General features: G+C 36.2%; 1 protein-coding gene across 3 annotated transcripts in view; it reads left to right on the top strand.

Annotated features, from left to right (window-relative positions):
- LOC110620061 (protein PAT1 homolog 2) overlaps positions 1–16,119 on the top strand; it is a 30,173-nt gene that overhangs the window by 10,323 nt on the left and 3,731 nt on the right. For all 3 annotated transcript variants that reach the window (XM_021763633.2, XM_021763631.2, XM_043959002.1), the window contains one exon: positions 9,564–9,639. In XM_021763633.2, coding sequence (XP_021619325.1) covers positions 9,564–9,639 — 76 coding nt within the window. The remainder of the gene's footprint in view (positions 1–9,563; positions 9,640–16,119) is intronic.

Genomic DNA, 16,119 nt, shown 5'->3' with positions numbered 1-16,119 from the left:
AAAATTCACATTCCATCAGCAACTAATAAAAACATTCAGTCAAGCAAGTCAAGAAATTTCAGTATGGCATATTCATACTCCATAGCATATCACATTCATATTCGTATCACAAGACAACCAAGTTGGATTATTCAAGGAAAATGTTGAAAATTCAATTAAATAATTTGATCCTGGATAAATTTAGTCAAAACTATCTGGCTTTTTTTTAATTTTTTTAATCAATAGATAGATATAATGATTATTCACAGTCACAACACACATTATCAGCACACAACAACTTAATAACATGTTTACACATATTCACATTCATATTTATAGCATATTAGTATCACAATTCACAGCACATAATATAAAATTCATATTTAACATTTCACTCAAGAAGATTAGAAGAAGGAGAAGAAGAAAAGAGGGAACAAAAATAACAGCAGCTGCAGCAACTCATTTATGCAGAAACAGAGGAAGGAGAAGAGGAAGGAAAAATAAATAGTATCAATTGGTGGGGAAGAGAAGAGGAGGAGGAGGATGGAAAAAAAAATAGTAGCACTGCAGCATAGTAGCAGCAGATGGCGAAGAGGAGAAGAAGAAAAGGAGGAAGGAAAAAAAAAGAAGCATCAAGAACAACAGCAGCTGGCGAGGAAGAAGAAACAAGTTAGAACAAACATACTTGGTGCTTGTGGTTGTCGATCTTCTTCTCCTCTTCTTCTCTCTCTCTCTCTTGGTGGCTGTTGAAGCTGAAGGATTGAAAGGGCATAAATCTGGTCCCTTTAAATAAGGGTGACTGGCTTATCTGAGGTGCACCCAAGCGGGCCTTGTGCCGGGGCAAAACTGCCCGCCTCGCAGCTGGGCTGGCTGCGCGCCTGTGATAACTATGAGTTAGATTACTATTGTCATTAGAATTAAATAAATCAATTAACTATAGTTAAATATAAGTTAATATTACTTTTATATGTGGAATTATTTTATACTTAAAAAAAAAAAATACTACATTTGGCATGACATTTGAAATCTCACATTTTGATGTTTCAAAATTAGCCAAAATTACTCCCAAATACAAATGTTGGGCCAATTCATTCAAAATTTAAATGTTTGGATTACAATACACAATAACGTAGACGTTTTCAGTCAATTGGCTTTTGATCTATTGAATTTTCTTCCTCGAGCCTAGTCTTGAAGTTTCTCTGTAGCATAGCGTGTCAAATGCATGAACAAAAACAAAGATATAAAATCATTAGGAATGCAATTCATTTGTATTGTTTAAAGAAACATGCTGGTTATAGGCTTATAGCTAGATAGTCGCATAATATTTAATTTCAGGAGGGTGGGAAAGGAGACATGAATTTCAATTGAATTATTTAGATGTTAATGGCAGAAGCAAACACTCGTATATGTACATATATATTTATATGTATTGGCTTGATCACAGTTAAATTAGGTCCTAGAATAGAAGTGGTTGTAGTTTATTCACAATGTGGATGGGATCTTGACTTCTGATTTTAGGTAGTTTATCCATTTGTGCCTAATTCAAAACCAATGTGATTTATTGGGTCAACATGCGAGTAAATTTAGTGTTGAATCCCACATCGGTTGTGGAAAGGGGTAATGTGCCCCTTATATGGTCCATAGGCAATCCTCTCCCTTGAGCTAGCTTTTGGGGTGAGTTAGGCCTGGCCCAAATTTAACATGGTATCAGAGTCTCCCCATTCGATGTTGGGCCTCCCATGAATATGTCACGCACTAGTAAAATTTTGAGCGTGAGGGGGTGTGTTGAATCCCACATCTGTTGTGGAAAGGGGTAATGTGCCCCTTATATGGTCCATAGGCAATCCTCTCCCTTGAGCTAGCTTTTGGGGTGAGTTAGGCCCGGCCCAAATTTAACATTTAGCAGCACTATGAAAGGAATTATTATTAGAGATACATTCTTTGAGATGGAATTCCCCCTTCCCCCCAACTTTTCTCCAAGGCTTTTCTTGCAAACTCATTTTGATGGACATTGTGTTTAGTAATGCAGCCAATGTAGAAATGATTTAATTGCTGTTTCCTTATTACTTTGCAGCCTATTGTTCTTTTAGTGTTGGTGGCCTTCTTTTAATATAGAGCCAGAAGTTGAATCCTTAATTTTGCTATTGGCACAAGCAATGAGTATTTTTGAGAAAGAAAATCCAGGGTTAACCTATCATCAAGTTCTTTTTTCATTGATTGTTCTATGATTCTTGATTCAATTCCCCATCCTAGCAATTAGAATCTATAAACTCACAAAGGTACCTAAAATGTTACTAAATTGAAAGAATAATAGTAAATCAGGTGAATCAATATGGATTGATAAATTTTTTCACTTGGTTCGATCGATTCATTTCTAAAGAGTTACTAGACATTATAGCTTCAAAATTTATTACTTTATTTTTGCTATGAAAGTACAAATAAAAACTTCCCTTAATTATTTTTCTTCCGCCAACAATTCTATTTTCACTCCCTCTTCATTTTTTTTGGTTAATTTACTTCTCATAGTTGCCCAATTATGGCATTTGATATTAATATACTATCCTTATAATGTAATTTGGTATCTTTTTTAATTGTTCAATTATTTGATTATATTTAAATGGGAGTTTAAGCACATCTGCAATGATAATAATTTAAGTTAATAATTTATGAAAATTACTATTTAGTCTTTGTGATATGGAGAAACTCGTTAGTTGGTCTCTTGATTTTGAAAAATACATTAAATTTTTTTAAGGTTTTAAAAGATCAATTAATTAGTTCCTCTTTTAGTTTTAGCTGTTAAGTCTTTATTATTTAGTCCTCGTAGAACGAGAAAGCACATTATAGGTTTCTCAATTTTGAAAAATACATTAAAATGTTGTTGAGATTTTAAAAGTCTTAATTAGTCCCTTTGTGTGGAGGATATTTTAGATTTTTTTTCAATACTTAACGGTTAAAATTAATGGAATGACTAATTAGTAGAAAACCTCGATAGATGTTTTATTGTATTTTTCAAAGCCGATGACTAACTAATGGCTATTCTCATATCACGTGAACTAAATAGTAATTGTCTCATATATAAAAATATATAACATAATAAGAATATATTATTCGATTAGAAAGCATAGTTCTAATTAGCTAAATAATATTTCTATACTTATCAAATATGTCATTGTGATATATATTTATTTTACTAATTTTTTAGAACATATGTTATTTTTCATTAACTTTGAATTTATTTATTTTTTGAATCTTATGATTTGATTTGATTTTCATTCATAAAATGAATATCTACATTCTTGATTTGAAATTTATGTATGTCTAATCTCTGAAATCTTCTCTTTTCCTATAAAAAACATTGGGAACTTTTAACATTAATGTTCTGATACGATGTACCAAATAATGGATGCTCTATCCATTATTCAGCCAAATATTTGGACGGATAGGGCAAAATGCTGTAGCATGTATTATATATTGATAATAATACTGTCGTCCACACTTCATGTTGGTTGACCTTGTTTAGTTGGTATTTGCTCTATGCTTGTATTCTAACAGTGGGAAAAAAATTTGATCTGTTGAGGTATTCAATTTTTTCCTCAAGAACTTAGTGTTGAAATTTCTCTGTACCATAGACTGTCAAATGTATGGACAAAAGAAAGATATATATTCAATTTTATTAATCTTCTGGCAATTGAATTTAAGTCATTTGAATTATTTGAAGAAATATGCATGTTATGATTAAACATACATACATGTGTGTGTGTGCGCGTGTAAAATGTATCTCATTTATCAGTGTGCAAGAGTTTTGATGAGTAAGCACTGTTGATTTAGGTTCTAGAATTGAAGAGCTTTTATTTTGTACACGTGTGGATGGGATCTCATTATATGATGTTGTTGACTTATTTAACTAATCCTAGCTGATTCTAGAGATTTGATTTGATCTAATTAGGATCCTTAATTATCTTTATAATTATTATTTGATTATTTACTTCCTGTTTAGATATGATTCTCTGTGTATAAATAGTCATGTAGACCAATTGTAAAGATTAAGAGTGAAATACAAAAATACTCAAAATTTTTTGGGTCCAAATTCAATTTTTCATTTTTAGGGTTTCAAAACCCTAGATCTACCAATTTTGGTACTAACCCATCTAGGAGCCTCTTTTTCTCTCACCGCCGGCACCAGGAGAACCGCCGGACTGCCGCCGGCCGATCGACCAGCTCCGACGCCGGAAAAGCCTGCGCGTGAGGCTCACGCGCCACCCCTTCCCGGCGCGTGACCCGTCGCTTCCCGGCGCGTGACCCATCATCTGTCACTGCTTTGCTGCTCCGATCACTCCAGCGACGATTCCGATCATCTTTCCGACCTTCCCGTGCTGCTACTCGGTCTTTTTGGTGAATCGATTGGGCTCTCTTGTGTGTACAACCTTGGATACTTCCTATTCTGTCACAGTTTATAAACCTTTACCATGACAGAAGGTAAAAGGGTGTCAATGACAGAAGGTAAAAGGGTGTCAATAGCAGAAGGTAAAAGAGTCTCGATTCCTAACTCTGATTCCTCATTCTTTAGTGCCACATCTGACTTTGTAAAGTCAGGTAATGCTTCATCTCTTCATAATATTCCATGGATTATCGATTCTGGTGCGAATAGACACATGACAGGTTCTTCTAAAGGTTTTCTCAATTATTTTCCCTCCCTAACCAAAGATAGTGTCAAAATTGCTGATGGCTCCCTTACTCCCATATCCGGAACAGGTTTTGTTATTTGCACATCCAATATTAAATTATCATCTGTCCTCCATGTTCCTCACTTTCCTGTCAACCTTTTATCTGTTAGTGCTATCACCAATGCCCTTAATTGTAAAATTGAATTCTTTCCTGATCATTGTGTTATTCAGGATCTTCACATAGGAAAGAGGATTGGCAATGGTAGACTGCATGATGGCTTATATATGTTGGAGGGTGATCCAGGTTCTTCGATATCTCAAGCCTGTTTTGGAGAAAATAAGGATGTCAATCAAGAAATAATACAGTGGCACAGACGGTTAGGGCATCCATCATTCTTTGCCTTAGAAAAACTTTATCCTAATTTGTTTGCTAGAACTCAGTTTGATTCTCTATTTTGTGATGCTTGTGAGTATGCTAAACACACTAGAACATCCTATCCTTTGAGTCATAATAAAAGTCAAATTCCTTTTGCGACTATTCATTCTGATGTTTGGGGGCCTACTCAAACTGTCTCCTTGTCTGGTAATCGATGGTTTGTCACCTTTATTGATTGTTGTACTCGAATGACTTGGGTCTATTTGATTAAAGCTAAAAGTGATGTCTTTTCTTGTTTTCAATCCTTTCATAAGATGGTTTGTACTCAATTTGATACTAAGGTGAAAATTTTGAGAACTGACAATGGAAGAGAATACATGGATAGTAGCTTTTCTGCTTATTTGGAGAGTAATGAGATAATACACCAGACTAGTTGTCCTTATACTAGTGCTCAAAATGGCGTTGCTGAGAGGAAAAATAGGCATCTATTGGAGGTAGCTCGATCTCTTATGTTCACCATGAATCTACCCAAAGCATATTGGGGAGATGCAATTCTTGCATCTGCTTATCTTATCAATAGAATGCCTCTCAAGACCCTTGACTTTATGAGTCCTTTGGCGGTTCTACAAGGGAAGAATTCATATGTTGTTCCACCAAAAGTATTTGGGTGTGTTTGCTTTGTCCATACTAGGACGGCAGGAAAACTGGATCCCAAGGCCCTTAAATGTGTGTTTGTTGGGTATTCTCCAACACAGAAAGGATACAAGTGTTATCATCCTCCCTCTAGGAAATACTTCGTTAGTATGGATGTTACCTTCCGAGAAACTGAACCCTACTTCAGCACCACCCACTCACCTCTTCAGGGGGAGAATAATGAGCAAGAAGAGGTAATCCCGAATTCTGTGATTCTGAATGATATGGTTCAACTAGAAAGTTTGAGTTCTAGTAGACAGGGGGAGATGTCCAATCAGGGAGAGAAAACTGGTCGTTTGGACAAGCCAGATTTGAGAAGGTATTCAAGGAGAGACAAGGCAGAAGAAGCCATTATGCAGTCTACTCAGAGTCAAGAATCTTCTCCTGGTGAGTTACCCAGTCATGAATCTTCTTCTGATGAGTTACCCACAACTCTTTCTTCTGGTGAGTTACCCACAACTCTTGAATGTTTCAATGACTTAGATAAACCTATTGCACAAAGAAAAGGGGTCAGATCTTGCACTAAACACCCTATTTCTAACTTTGTTTCTTATGAATCTTTATCTCCTTCCTATAGAGCCTTTGCCTTGTCTATTTCCTCTGTGTCTATTCCACAGGATTGGAAGAAAGCTCTTGCAGATCCTAAATGGAAGAAAGCAATGATTGAAGAGATGAAAGCATTGGCTAAAAATGAGACTTGGGAGCTTGTCACTCTCCCACCTGAGAAGAAACTCGTTGGCTGTAAATGGGTGTTCACAGTGAAACATAAAGCTGATGGCACAATTGAACGGTTTAAGGCCAGATTGGTTGCTAAAGGATTCACCCAAACCTATGGAGTGGATTACCAAGAGACATTTGCCCCAGTTGCAAAAATGAACTCAATAAGAGTTTTGTTATCTTGCGCAGCCAACTTGGACCGGGACTTGCAACAGTTTGATGTGAAGAATGCTTTCCTCCATGGAGATTTAGAGGAAGAAGTGTTCATGGAAATTCCTCCTGGGTTCGCTGATGAGAAGACACAAGGAAAGGTGTGCAGGTTAAAAAAGGCTTTGTATGGGCTAAAACAATCTCCCAGAGCTTGGTTTGACAGGTTTAGCAGAGCCATGATGTCCTTTGGTTACCAACAAAGCAATGCTGATCACACTCTGTTTATCAAACATCATAAGGGTAAGATCACCCTTCTTATTGTGTATGTTGATGATATAGTGGTGACAGGTGATGACAAAGAGGAAATGGCTCAACTAAGAGGTTGTTGGCCCAGGAATTTGAAATCAAAGATCTGGGAAAACTGCAATATTTTCTAGGTATCAAGGTGGCTAGATCAGAAAAAGGAATTTTCATCTCCCAAAGAAAGTACATTCTGGATCTTTTGGAAGAAACTGGTATGATGGGGTGTAAACCAGCAGAATCTCCCATTGAAAGTAATCACAAGCTGAAAGCAGGAACTGGAGATATCAGAAATTGGTAGGAAGGTTGATTTATCTCTCACACACTCGACCGGATATAGCCTATGCTGTTAGCTTAGTCAGCCAATTCATGCATGACCCTCGCGACTCATATGCAAGCTGTACTTCGCATCTTGAGATACCTAAAGTCTGCGCCAGGGAAAGGGCTTCTTTACTCCAAACATGGTCATCTCCGAATTGAAACTTTTACAGATGCAGATTGGGCAGGATCTCTCGATGACAGGAGATCTACCTCTGGCTACTGCACAGTTGTGGGGGGAACCTTGTCACCTGGAAGAGCAAAAAACAAAGTGTTGTTGCTCGGTCAAGTGCGGAAGCAGAATACAGAGCAATGGCCCAAGGAGTATGTGAACTCTTATGGTTACAGAAGTTATTGGAAGAGTTGAGATTGTCCGAGAGAGACAAGATAACTTTGTATTGTGACAATAAAGCTGCTATAAGTATAGCACAAAATCCAGTCCAACATGACCGAACCAAGCACATTGAAATTGATTGGCACTTCATTAAAGAAAAATTAACAGACGGTGTCTTGAGCCTAGTTCATGTGACTTCTACGGGGCAACTTGCGGATGTGTTTACTAAAGGGTTTAACAACAAGATCTACCATAATCTGATTTGCAAGTTGGGCATGTGTGACATCTTTGCACCAACTTGAGGGGGAGTGTTGACTTATTTAACTAATCCTAGCTGATTCTAGAGATTTGATTTGATCTAATTAGGATCCTTAATTATCTTTATAATTATTATTTGATTATTTACTTCCTGTTTAGATATGATTCTCTGTGTATAAATAGTTATGTAGACCAATTGTAAAGATTAAGAGTGAAATACAAAAATACTCAAAATTTTCCCAAAATTCTTCAGATGTTAAATAGTTTATCTATTAAAGTTGCCCTAATTCCAGCCCTAAGTGATTTATGGTTTCATAATTCATTTGGGTAAACATAAGGTTCACATTAGTTGCACTGCACTAGAACGATCATTAGAGGTGCATTTGTTAAGATGGAAGTCCTCCTCCCTCCTCTCCTCCTCTTCCTTCTCCTCCTCCTTTATCTCTCTCTGAGGCTTTAGCTTGCAGACTCATGGTGATGACGAGAAGTAATGCAGCCAATGTTGTGTCATTTAGCTGCTCTTTCTTATTCCTTTGCACCAGGGTTCTCATGGTGATATTGGTCTTCTTGTTCAATATAGAGACTGTAAGGTCTCTTTATCATCAGTTTCCTTTTTTTTATTTAATTTTTTAATTTATTTTTTTGGGTGACTACTGACTTTTGGTATTATTACTAAGATGCTTAAACTCTGACAATCAATTATCGTCAGAAAGTATCACAAAAAATTTGTTGTGATCGATTGTATGGCTAATCTATGTTATACTCTTTAAGGGTGGAGCTACTACTCGACCGAGCTTGAGTCTATAACTCGACCGATCTCGAGTCGATAACTCGATCGAGCCTGAGCTCGGCTCGATAACTCGACTGAGCCTGAGCTCGGCTCGATAACTCGACCGAGCCTGAGCTCGGCTCGATAACTCGATCGAGCCTGAGCTCGGCTCGATAACTTGACCGAGCTTAAGCTCGAACTTAATTTTTAGGCTCGTTTAGTAAATGAGCCAAACTTGAGCTCTATAATATTTGATTCGTTTCCGAGTTTATGAGCAGACCCATGAATAGTCTTGTTAAACGGGTCAAGATTAATATCATAAAAGAAATAAACTCAAATCCTTCATATACTTCCATGAGCCAAATCTAAATTTTCTGAAGTTCAGGTCTATATAGTTTAATTACTCTTCTAAAACTTGCATATATTTGGATCATTGCGATTTAAGAGCTCATCTTTATAAGTTTACCCGCTAATTTATATATATGCTTATTTAACTAAAATGATTTAGTTTTAAACTTATTAGTTTTAAACTAAAACTTATTATACATGTAAATAAATTAAACTATTCATGAACTATTCGAGACTAAATTTGATAAAAACTCGACTCCTCTAAGTTTGTTTGCTAAACGAGCCAAGCTTGAGCTTATTAATACTTGGCTCGAGTTCCAAACGAGTGAAGCTTGTGTTCGACTAGAGCTCGAAAAATTTTAACGAACCAAGTTTCACGTCTTCAAAGCTCGGCTCGGTTCGTTTACACTCCTAATCCTCTCTATCTATTCCCCATAAAAAATTCTGATAACTTTACTTTTATGGTATGATGCACCTAATGAAGCGAATATCTTTGCTTGGACATTGATATTATTCTTTTTCTTTTTCATGTTGCTGCTTCTGCTGATCATGTTCTTGATAGTTCTTAATTTTTGCACTTATTGTCTAATGGGTAGAGATTCGGGATACTTTATGAAGCTGTTCTGATGGCCTTTTGAAATTATGTCTTCTGCACAGTTGAACAGAGTTGTCACAGGACCAAGAAATGTTGGAGTTATTGGAGATAGAGGATCTGGATCCTTTTCAAGGGAAAGTGAGTCAAAACTCTCTCTCTCTCTCTCTCTCTTTTCTTTTCTTTTTTAATTGAAAGTTGATACTATCCTGTGAATGTGAACTGATTTCGATAGATAGTTTTATTTAAATCATATGCCCAAATGAATATGATAATTTTCAAGAATGCTGCTGCTGCTGCTGCTAGATGTAAAACTCAAATAGTTCCTGGTCAACCATAAGCAGATGTGCCTATAGATATATCATTATGTTGATAATGTTAACATTTAGAATTATAAAAAGGAAAGGAGAAAAGAACCAGAGAAGTATTTTTTACTTGGTACATTCATGGGCACAAAACCTCAAAAGGGGTACACTTTTCATTTGTGTTTATTTTTCATAATACATAAAATTTCATATTTATAATTGAAGATGCACAATATATATAGAATGCTATCAATAAATAATAAATCACTCTTTAAGATTTTGGTATTAAATCAATAAATGATAAACCGATCTTAAGATTTTGGTAATTAGTATCATGATTTTCTTATGATCGTGAGATTCTCATGAAAAGGACTCATTCTTATTAAGGAAAAGATCTCATTAATTTTATTTTTGCAAAAATTTATGGATTTATTATCAAACACTCTCTCCCTCTTCTTCTTATTTTTTTCCTTCTCTCTTTTATGATATTGTAAAGAGAGGAGGTCCTTTTTCCTCCGGATGCCTCTTGAAGAGGCTTGGAGGGTCTTGCTTCCTATGTTTTCAAACCCAGTTTTGCAACCTTTAAAGCCTTTGGGACTTCAAATCCAAACTGGTGAAGACAAGGAAGAGCATAAATAGAGGAGGTAAGAAATATTGATATATAGAGTAGGGGCATCAATCATTGGCTCTAATAAAATAATTGAATAGAGTAGGGCCTTCACCCCTTGGATTTAATGAAGAAAAATAATAGCAGGGACATCACCCCACACTTTGAAGGATAAGAAAGAGCATAAGAAAAAGTAAGATGCCCAAAATTTTAGGGGAAAGAAAGGAGAGCCCAAACAATTTTGCGCTTTCTGATACCATGTTGAGTTTAGGAGAAAGATAAAGGAAAGTGAACAATTACATTTCATTAAAATCTCTTACTCTTATTTATACAATACATGGTCTATATTTATATTAGGAAAACATATAATAAATTTCTTAAATTAAAGGGATGAGATGTTGATGTCTCCTTACCTTAAGGAAATTCTCACTAATTTTAGTTCTCCCCCTTGATGAGGTGTTTTGAAGTTTATGTTTTGTGATTTTTGTCATCACCGGAATTACCTAAGCAATCAATAGTTTTCTAACAAATTGATTCGCAAAAGGCAGAATACCCACACTTAAAATAATAACTATGTTAAAATATCTTCCCAAAGTTAACAAGACAAGCATCCAATTGCACGATCAGGTATCCAAAACAAAAACCACGTGCACTAAGGTTATGGAATGAGACAGCACAGAACAATACTCTGGGTGTAAACAGAAGATCAAAGGGTACGGTAACATACCAAAGAACATAGTTCTATGCAAAGGCACATAATGACTAAACCGATGGTTGGAAGATCCTTCCCTTTCCAAGGCAATGTTGGCAACGAGGGGTGGCGGCACACTCGTGGGTCCTCTAATGATTGGACTAGGTGGAATTGGCCAATTGGCGGCCTAACTTTTAGGGTTGGTAATGAGACAAAAATGTCACCCTAATTAGGTTACCCAATTCTTTACTGCAAAATGACCTATAAATCAAATGGCAAATTTTCCCAACCAAGCTTTAATATCATGTAGAGAATATTTTCTGTGTATCAATATGAAAATAGTTACAATATTTATATAAAAGAGATTCTATAACTAACTATCCAATATCAATCCTAAATAGGAATCTATTTCTATAATTATGCTATCTAAATAAGGAAGAGAATATTTACATAGTTGACTTTTTATCTACAATGGAGGAATTTGATGATCCACCAAACATGGTGGACACAGGGACTTGAGTTCATCAAATACATTTGCAAAATCATCCCAAAAAGTCTATGAAGTTTGTTGTTGAGATTTAAGATAATAATAGAGGTGCCAATTCCCATGAGAGCCATAAAATCAACATTTTATTGATCGTGACACAAAGAGGGATCCCCTTGAAGACAAATCTACCTAGTGTCATGGCAAGAAATAGATACTTTACCCTAATTGACTTGTACTTCCCCAAGAGTCTCCAATCATTCTCAGGAATTCCCATGAGCTTGTACACAAAAGACCTTTAACCCTTTTAAACACTACTACTTAGATTCCTTGTCATAATTCAATTTAATTCAAGAATCAAAAGCTTCTCGAGAAATATGAGATATCTAAGTCGTATAAGAGATCTATTCATTGATAAGAAAAATTAATAAATAAAATGAAGAGAAGGACTAAGATTCCAAATGAACAAATTCAAAATTGAGAAAACTTACTAATCTTGAAGAATAGTTTGGGGGGTGGGAAATGGATTGGTCGAGAAACTCTTTAATGGTTCGAGGATTTAAAAGATTAGAGTAGATAAATGCATGTTAAATGCACCTACAATGAAGTTCAATTATAGAATGAATTGAGGATAGATTTTTGGAGTTAGTTCACCTTTGGGAATTATGATCTTTTGTCTCGGCTATTGTAGCATGTGTGTTGCCCAATGCATAAGGGGGTATGATCCCAAAACCAAATCAACTCCACTTAGAGGGAGAAAAATATCAATTTGCTGCCTATTAGTGCCCTTTAGTTCAATCCCCATTCTTAGCATACACCTATTTGTTGGACTTTATGGCCATCTTCTAATAGAAGACTGAAATTGCACGTGGAAGTAATAAGGAGGTTATGCCTGAGAGAGAAAGTGTTAGGAACAAAATATGCTAACAACCTAACACCATTTATGACCATGACAATAATTGAGATGTGTTGACAGACCTGCACAATTTCATTATTTGTTGGTGAGAAATACCTCCAATTTAAAATAACTCAGCTTGGGCAAAATGAGCTTTATTCAAAGAAGGGAGGACCTAGAATCATGGAAAACAACTAATGCTTCCGAATTAGCTGTGTCGTATGGAGGTTCGTCCTCACTTGCAAGCAGTGCTCTTGATGACTTGTTAGGGCATTCATGTAAAGGGGAATAAGGTTGCTTACAATGAAAACATAAACCCTTAGCTTTGAGTTCCAAGTACTCTAGGTGATCATATTGATGGATGCTGCAATGTTGAGGCATAGGTGGGGCATGGAGCTGGGAAACCAACGGCATCAAAGGAGAAGTGTTCTCTAATGAATGAGGGGGAAATGGGTATAGTTGGATAGATCATGATGTGTTTTGTGGTTGTGGCTTGAGAGAAGAAAGTGGGAATGGTGAGATGGGCCTTGTTTTGGGTGCCAAATCGTTTTGGGTGCCAAATCCATAGGGTGGAGTTCTTTGCCTCATTGTATCACCTACTGAATATGAGATCCTAGTGCTTGTGAGCGAAATACATCTCACACTCAAAATCTCCCTAGAAAATTGCATGGTGTGGCAAAGATCGTTGGTTTGATGGTTTCAACCCTAATATCCTCGTCAAGACCATTAAGGAGAAAACCAAGCATTTATTAGGGATGTACGAGAAATGAAGTCATCCCTATTCCATCACAGGCCTTGTTTGGCATAAGGCGGTTAGACATTCATATGGAGCTTGCTAGTTAATTCTTCCAAGTCAATAGTAGGTGGTGGCGACTTAGCCAACAAAGGCAATGAAAGTTAGTGCCTTCCACACAAAAGGCAATGAAACTTTCAACTCCTCAGATGTGGCCTGTAGTTCAAAATATTGTTTAGCTCTTGCAAATTGCAATCCAACCCATTGGGTTTGTCTCATCAAAGGTAGGCATTTCAACCTTTTTTGCCATTAAGGGTCTATCATCAAGTAACAGAGCTCGGAGAGTAGGATGAGTGATGGATGTTCCCACATCAGTGTATTTTTGGCCAATAGGAATGGAAGAGTTACTCTCTTCTGTCATAGTTTTACTCTTCGTCAGAGAGGCAATTATGCATTGAAGTATAAAGAGTCATGGTGAAAAGCAGCTAGAGTTTCTTCAATGGTCAAAACATTCCTCTCTACCTGAGCAAGACGAGATTCCATTCTGGTTTAGGTAATCAACTAGGCAGGTGGACTGATTTTGTAGAGAAAGGAATTCCACACAGAACATAATAATGAATAAAAAATGGAAATAGAGAATAATTTGAAGGAGTGTTTTGCTGTGAAGAGAGTGCTAATGCAGTCAGTGCCATCTCAAATAATGGAAGGAGAACTTGACTCAAGGAGCCCCATGGAAATTCTGCTGCATTCCACACTGCCTTTCTCGGAGAAAAGGGTTCAAAACAGAATGCTCCCTTCTTGCATGCTATATTCTTTAGTACTCTTCCTTCACTCCAGCTGTCTCGCATGTCACACGCACTCTCACTTGCTTTCTCTTATAGCCTTTCTGGAGTAAACCTGGGAGGTGTTGTGGCTTGTTAGAGTATTCTCCTTCCTTTCAACAGGCCCCAAACTTGCCCAAATTAGCCCCATTTATGCAAGAGAAATTTGAAATGGGTTTTCGTTGCCCATCAGTTGAATTGTATGATCTTTTTCACAATAGCTTTCTATGATAAAATTAATGGAATGCCCTAAAGCATACATGAACTCAAGAAATCAGCATTACAAGTATATGTATGCAAATTTTGGTTTTAATTTTTGCACTCCAATTCAATGGCTACAAATCAAGGAGAGCTAATGTACAAGAATTGCATGATAGTGATTTCATTTTTCTATAAGAATTTTAGGTAGTGAGCACTCCTCCTTCCCACTGTGCAAGACTCTTGAAAGAAATCCATCTCCTTCATCTACGTTGATACTAGTGATAACTTTTAATGTTCTTTGCAAATGAAATAACCATTTATTGCTTTCCATCTACATGAGATAAAATCTTAGATTTGTTCTATTTGTATCCGTCATTAAGAATTGTTATAAGTTATAGAAAGTAAATATGTTAATATAGGAAGTGAATATTGATAGATGGATCAGTTACTTAATCTTAGGATTGTATAATCATAGATTTGATTTTCCTTCCTATTTAGATACCGTTTCTCATGTATAAATAGGTTGTAATCTCTATTGTGAAATACAACAACAAAATATTATCTTTCTACATAGTATCAGAGCTATTCTCGTAGAGATTTAATTTTTCTCTCTCTCGTCAAGTTTTAAAATTTTTTGAGACTTAGGGCTCCTATTCTTTTGTGTTACCTATCTAGGGTAATATTTGACAATAAGACCCATATTACTAAAATTATCCCAACGTCTTCAGTAGCGGCTGAGATAGGTAAAACGTGATTTTGAGTTATTCATAAAGGTAACATTTGGAGACTTAGCGCGCTGTTCATTTTGGGTTACCCATAAAGGGTAGCATTTGGAGACTTAGGGCTCTGTTCATTCAGGTTACCCATAAAGGATAACATTTGGGGACCTAGGGCTTTGTTCATTTGGGTTATTCATAAAGGTAACATTTAGAGACTTAGGGCTTGTTCATTTTGAGTTATCCAGGGGTAACATTTGGAGACTTAGGGTTCTGTTCATTTGGGTTACTCATAAAGGATAATATTTGGAGACTTAGGGCTCTGTTCATCGGGGTTACCCATAAAGGGTAACATTTGAAGATTTAGGGCTCTGTTCACTTGGATTATCCATAAAGGGTAACATTTGGAGACTTAGGGCTCTGTTCATGGGGGTCACCCGTAAAGGGAATTTGGAGACTTAAAACTCTGTTCATTTGGGTTATCCATAAAGAGTAACATTTGGAGACTTAAGGCTCTGTTCATCGGAATTACTCATAAAGAGTAATATTTAGAGATTTAGGGTTCTGCGCATTTGGGTTACCCATAAAGGGTAACATTTGGAGACATCGGGGCACTGTTCATGAATTACTGTTTACGGGTTCTGTTCTTCTGATCCTTTGTTTATTTTGATTGTTTTGGGTTGGTTGTTCTTATGGCTAAAATTGATTATATATGTAACAAGTTGGGCATGATTAACATTTATGCTTCAACTTGAGGGGGAGTGTTATAAGTTATAGAAAGTAAATATGTTAATGTAGGAAGTAAATATTGATAGATATATCAGTTAATTAATCTTAGGATTGTATAATCATAAATTTGATTTTTCTTCCTATTTAGATACCGTCTCTTATGTATAAATAGATTGTAATCTCTATTGTGAAATACAACAACAAAATATTATCTTTCTCCAAGAATATTGAGAGGACGAGGAAGAGGAACTGTGCGAGGGAGGAGAAGTCACGGGAGAGACAATGGTCAATGGTTAAAGAGTCAAAAAAAGAGGGAATTCAAAAGGTGAGTCTAAAATAAATCTGTCTCATTACTATGTGTGCGTGTTACACTTACCATACAGCTGAACATGCAAGGGATTATTGATGATTAAATGAGACAGGTGCAATGGGTCCAAAT

The sequence above is a fragment of the Manihot esculenta genome, chromosome 8, assembly GCF_001659605.2.
Source record: "Manihot esculenta cultivar AM560-2 chromosome 8, M.esculenta_v8, whole genome shotgun sequence".
Lineage (NCBI taxonomy): Eukaryota > Viridiplantae > Streptophyta > Magnoliopsida > Malpighiales > Euphorbiaceae > Manihot > Manihot esculenta.
The sequence above is the reverse complement of the archived record's forward strand: the minus strand, read 5'-3'. Positions and strand labels throughout refer to the sequence as shown.